This window comes from Neltuma alba, unplaced genomic scaffold (assembly GCF_004799145.2).
Source record: "Neltuma alba isolate B1F8T4 unplaced genomic scaffold, ASM479914v2 tig00011542_pilon, whole genome shotgun sequence".
In the NCBI taxonomy this organism is placed as follows: domain Eukaryota; kingdom Viridiplantae; phylum Streptophyta; class Magnoliopsida; order Fabales; family Fabaceae; genus Neltuma; species Neltuma alba.
The window spans coordinates 1,082-6,818 of NW_021636204.1; the positions used below are offsets into that span (position 1 = coordinate 1,082).

Here is a 5,737-nt window from a genome sequence, read left to right on the forward strand (position 1 = left end):
AGAAAATTAGCTAAGTTAGTTAATTATAACAAATGTATGTAAACTTTCTTAAATTACCATATTTAATCATATACATTGGAATAATTTTTTAGTATGAATCCTTTACAATCAATAGGAATATTTTAGAGAAAACAATATAAATTTGAAAGACAATGGATTGAACTTTTATATTTAGGACTAAATTCAATCTTTAACTAGCTCTTATGCTAATAACTAGAGGTAATATATGACTATATAACCTCTTTTCATTGTGAAAATGTGCTCACAGGTTTAAGCTTAGATTTATCACCTAAATTATTATGTCCAAACTCCATCTATCCATGCTGATAGCAGGCAAGCATAATTCAATCTGAACTGAAAGGTAATTAAACAACCTAGCTGCAATTCTAACTGACGATTGAAAAGTATAACGTACATCTTTGAAACAGCCCCAACCATATGAACAAGTTAATGCATAAATTCAACAACTAACTACATACAAAATTCTTCACTCAGGGTACGGAGCGTCTCCAAATTCCTGCCAATGCGCTCCCAAAGATTGAATGACATACACTGGAAACTGCACATGGTACTGTTGTCAGCGGATCCCCAAAATGCTTTGTAGCCAACACAACTCCAAGCACTGAGTTCTGAACGTGACAAGCCACAAAAAATAGGCATATTAGTTAACGTCCACAAGTGCTCAATTGCCCATTCAACTTGCATATGTGATACTAGTATGTTTCATTACCCTATAATCAACCTCTAGTCTTTTTATCTCACCAAACGCATTTGCTAATGTATCACACAGAATATTATAAATGAGTAGCAATACTTGTGGTCTATTGATTATAGGCCTAGTCAAAGTTTTATCACACATAAAATCCTTGTTTTTTGGTGCAATGCAGGAGTTTGAGAAATGAGTCGCACTATTCATAACTTAAAGAAGAGTATGCAATCGATAAGTTTTGTTTCATATATTAAAATATATTGATGCATTGATTTAAACTGAAATAACAATATCATTAATTATAATCTCAACAGCTGTATAGTCTTGGTCTTTTCAAAATATCCTGGTATAGTTTCAGAACAATGAAAATATTACCAGTGAACCAGACATTTTATGACGAAATGTTCATCATTTTAACATTCATGTCATTATTTTTCATTGATTTCAGACGTAAAATACCACTGATTGGTTAAGTGACTAATAGTAATTAATTGATTTTGGGCGCAACCATAAGGGGCAAGTTTTGATTTCTATTTTTCTGGTTCAAGACAGAAGGAAAATTTGAATCCAAGACACCTTACTAACTATTGATTACTAGAGTATTCTAGTGGCCAAATATTTTACCTGCATGCCAACCTCAATGGAAATTGTTCGTGATGAAGACACATCTATTCCCAGCATCCTTGCAAGTATGTAACCGAATGAAAACCCAAAAGCATGAAGAAGACAGGAAGCCAGAATTACTTGTCCTCCAGACATGAGGATTGCTGAAGAACTCTGGGCAATGGCACGTCCACATAAAATTGCCACGGTTGCTACAGCAACTGGTGGCATCAATGGGTTGAAAAATTTAACAATAGGTTGGAAAAACTGATTCAAAAAAGCACCAGCCAGAACAGGTAGGAGCACAACCTGTTTGAAATAAGAGAGACAATGATAAAAGCACCTAAGCAGAAGTCACTTTGAGACTAGCTCAGTTATTAAGGGTGAAACGGGATGTGGTAGTGACCAGGATTCAAATCCTCGTCATGTAAATATTTCAAAAAAGAACAAAAAGAAAAGGCATTAAAGCAGATATAGAAATAGGAAAATTTTGATATGCAATGTTACCTGCAAAGTTGATAGCAGCAAGTCAGCTGCATTCACAGCTACATATTTACCAGCTAGTTTTGCTGTCAGAAAAGGAGTCATGACCTCAAACCCAAAAAAAAAATTGGTGGATGTCAGAAAACAGAAAATAAGCTTTAATGGAAACCTTTAGCATACACTAAATCTAAAAGATAACAAGCCCATTTTCCCTACTGCAACAACAGAATTGCGCATGAGAAGTTAGCATATGTATTGCACATAAAGTAGTCCCAGTGATAATATATCCATAAAGCTTCATGTAAGATCTTTTCCTTGATGATTTTTTCCTTACTTGTGACAATTTTTTTATGTTATACTATTCAGTTAAAGACAGAACATGTCAAATTTATATCATATCAAACATGTCAAGTCAGTATGATAATACTTAATTCTTATGCCTTTACATGCAAAAGGTTTAAGATAGCACATTCCTGTCAACCTTCAAACCAAGAATCAAAATTAAAACAGAAATCATTATACCACAGAGGCAAAAGTGCTTGCAGCTGTCATTACAACAGAAAGCGCCACATTGCCTCTAGCAAAACAAATAGATCATTAGATCTACTAATCCTCTCGGCATGCATTAAGAATGAACTGTCAGAAAATTCTGAGAACCAATGTACCGTGCAAGATAAGTAACAATGTTACTAGCCGTACCTGCAAACAATGAGAAATTACTTTGAACAGGCGGACGAGGGAATTCAAATATAAACGACCAAGATAATGCACATACCACCGGGACAGCACCCAACCAATATTAAACCAGCTGCATAATGTGATGGCAGATTTAAGAGTTTGCTTACAAGAAATCCAGATATTGGCATAACCTGAAAATTGTCAGATATAACATTCTGTCAAAGTAAGATAACAGTCATATTGGATGAAAGTAAACTACAAAGGTGTAAAATAAAAATTTTGACACAAACAAGGATGAATCACGATGGAAAAAAGGTTCAGTGTGCCAATATATTGAGAAGAAAAAGAAATGCATCCTCAAATGCATATCATAGGTGGAAGTGACTACATATCATTGGTATCATCTAAGCAAAAAGAATGTGAAGCTTCCCCCTCTAGCATGATAAACACACGAAAGCTCAATTTCCAAGGAGTTGACTTCTTATCCATAGAATCAAATGCAACAAACTATGCAAGTAAGATTGCTTGTGGTAAGAACCACTTGGTAAAGACAAAAGTTAAATAGTTTAGGGTATGAAACAAGTATAGAACCAAGATACAGCCAAGATATAATGCCTTTTTTGTGTAATCACGATCACTGAGGATAGAAGAACACAGAAATCTTCTCATAAATTAAAGAATGTGGGATTTCAGCCCTTTAAAAGTATACTAAGATTCGAAATAGATAGTTGGCTTGAGTCCCTTGGGCTATTGATGCATTAACATCATTTCTGCATCATCCAAAAATTGGTCTATTCCACTGCTTTAATTGAAGATTGTGCCAGCACCTTGGACGAGTTTAGTAGCATAAAATAGTGCCTCAGGAAAGTTCAAAACCTTTGAGCATGTCAACGTTTTGGAAGTAGCCCTAAGTAACATGAGTCATTGCAGTAGCATTTAGTCGACCCAGCATATGTGAAGCCATCAGAGAACATTGTACAATACCCGATTAATGGCATATGGTTCTATCTAATGAGTAATCTCCATGAACTTAATTGAATTTATCAAATGCTAATAACTGCTAAGCACAGATTAACTCATTGAAGGGTGGCCATAATTGTTGGTTCAGTTTCATGCAAAAATGGTCTGTCTCTTCTGCTAACAATGCATAATAATGGGAAAATGCTTAACTTCAATAGGACCATCAAACAGGGGTTCCAAATCCAATACCCATAGTTACAACCTTCAAAATTTAAAAAAAACAAAAAACAAAACAAAAAACAAAAATACATACCAAATGTGATAATACAATGATTTGGCTGTCCGACAATATCCTAAAAATAGATAAGGGACTCATGGAGGAAATGGAGAAAAAGAGTTTAGATGCACTGCAGTTGGTACAGCTCTTCATTAAACACAATGAAAGTCAATTTTGTGTTTCTTTGGTAAATTAAAATCCCCATCATCAACAATAAAGCTAAATAAGGGGAAAGCATTCATCATGAATAATTCACATTGATAAAAATCTTGTCAATCAAGGCACTGGCAGGCAACCAAGGATCGACTATTATAGCTTCTACGTAAGTATACTAACCGAATACTGAAGCACGAATCCAGAGAGTACTTCCTTAGGCATAGCAAGAGCTCCACGAAGATCATCAAGAGTAAGCGTCATACCCATGCCAAGCATGATCGTGGTTAGACCAAGAATGCTAAGTTTGGGCGTGACCCAGTCGAAGGAACTAGGTTTGACCAATCCCAATGCGCACCCAATTGTAACCCACAAGGGAAACGCCGTGGAGAGGACCTCTCCGGCGAGCTCCACCCAATCCCGAAAACTCCGACCACCATTTGCGCTATACCCACTCGATGAAACGCCGCAACGAAGAGGAGAGAAATAGCTTAACCGAAAAGTTTTGGAGACTGCCGATAATGCAGCTAGATTGGTGGGCGGAACACCAACAGATTGGTTTAACAGTGGCTGCGGGCGAAATTTTCGTTGTAGTGTGAATTGAATGCAGGAATTGTCGGGAGGAGGGAACGACGCGAGATGTGAGCTAGTTCTTGAAGAACGTATTGAAACCACCAGATTGGGGTCTGATTGAAGCTTGAGAAGTGGTTTGCCATAGTGAGAGCTTGCGGTTGATGCTAGCATTGGATTGCTTCTCTAGTCTTCGGGAAATCCTGAGTCCAATTAACCGAACAAACACCAAATTCCCGCTCTACCAGTGAGTGTTTGGACGCACCTTGGTCGCTGACACTACAACGAGTTCTAGCAATACAAAGGACAACTCTCCCTCCTGGCTCTTACATGCGAATGCTACGTGTGGCATGGTGATTCTTTGACTGTGAGCGGAGAGAGAGTCACGTGTGAGATTTGCAATAGTTATTGTCTACTGTGCTCAACATTAAAACTAATTAATTTAATTTTAAATATAAAACTCTCTTTCATTTTGTCTTATAAATTCGTAACTTATTTTTTAAAATATTTTCATTAATTACCTGTCAAAAAATTTTCACTCAAGAATAGTTATAATTAAAAAGATATTTTAAAAAATTATCTCATATTTATTACAAATAACTAATTTAAATATTTTTTTAATATATTTAAATTAGTTAAGTAGCTTTTAAATTAAGATCGGGTGGTAATATTTTTTTTAATTTTTCTCATTGCTCTGCAGATTTAGCTTTCATAGCACCCATTCAAGTGACAGGATTCTCAGAGTAGCAAATATACCAGACAAAATACCCACTATTACTATAAAAAGCAACAATCAAGTATCATATAGAATAAAAACTTTCATATTTGAAAAATAATATATCTATTTAAGCCTAATAACATATCTATATGTCAGTTTTGAGAGTGAGAGACCCAGCACAATGGACAATAATGAATCTTCTTTGAATGATTTTTGCGACTTTTCAAAGTAACACAACTAGTAGACAGGTGACGGGTCTGAGATGAGAAAAGAAAGAGCATGTGAGAGAGATTTCATTGTGAAAAAGGGAATAATAGGATGAAAGCTTCTCCTAATTTTCAGTCCTCTTTTGTTCAATTTAGGAGCAACACTTAACAGGGACATTTGCTTTTTCTTTTTGTCCAATTAATTTCATTTTCCCCCTCAGTCCTATAATGAAGTTTCAGATTGTTTGGGGAGCTGTTTGAAATAAATTTGCTGCAATGGTCCTTGATTGAAAATTTTCCCTTGTTTCAATCTGATGACAATTTTTTCAAAGCTCTTAAATATTGCCCGGGTATTCTTCTTGATATTAACACCCATGCCG

At 35.6% G+C, this 5,737-nt stretch overlaps 1 protein-coding gene across 1 annotated transcript; it reads right to left on the reverse strand.

Moving 5' to 3' along the window:
- Window positions 1-242: 242 nt before the first annotated feature.
- On the reverse strand, window positions 243-4,618 carry LOC114714793 (probable sodium/metabolite cotransporter BASS1, chloroplastic). Its single transcript, XM_028899565.1, has 7 exons — window positions 4,047-4,618; window positions 2,571-2,664; window positions 2,461-2,494; window positions 2,318-2,372; window positions 1,820-1,903; window positions 1,334-1,621; window positions 243-629 (listed from the first exon to the last, which is right to left on the reverse strand). Exons 1-7 carry the CDS (start codon window positions 4,605-4,607, stop codon window positions 492-494), a joined length of 1,254 nt encoding a protein of 417 aa, XP_028755398.1. The 5' UTR covers window positions 4,608-4,618; the 3' UTR covers window positions 243-491.
- Between the last annotated feature and the right edge of the window lie 1,119 nt (window positions 4,619-5,737).

Bases quoted from the DNA above. Each gene is read 5' to 3' on its own strand.
- LOC114714793 (XM_028899565.1), bottom strand. From the start codon at position 4,607: ATGCTAGCATCAACCGCAAGCTCTCACTATGGCAAACCACTTCTCAAG. The intron at 2,495-2,570 runs GTATGTGCATTA...CATTGTTTGCAG, and splicing joins GGTTGGGTGCTGTCCCGGTG to GTACGGCTAGTAACATTGTT. The intron at 1,622-1,819 runs GTAACATTGCAT...TATTTCAAACAG, and splicing joins TGCTGCTATCAACTTTGCAG to GTTGTGCTCCTACCTGTTCT.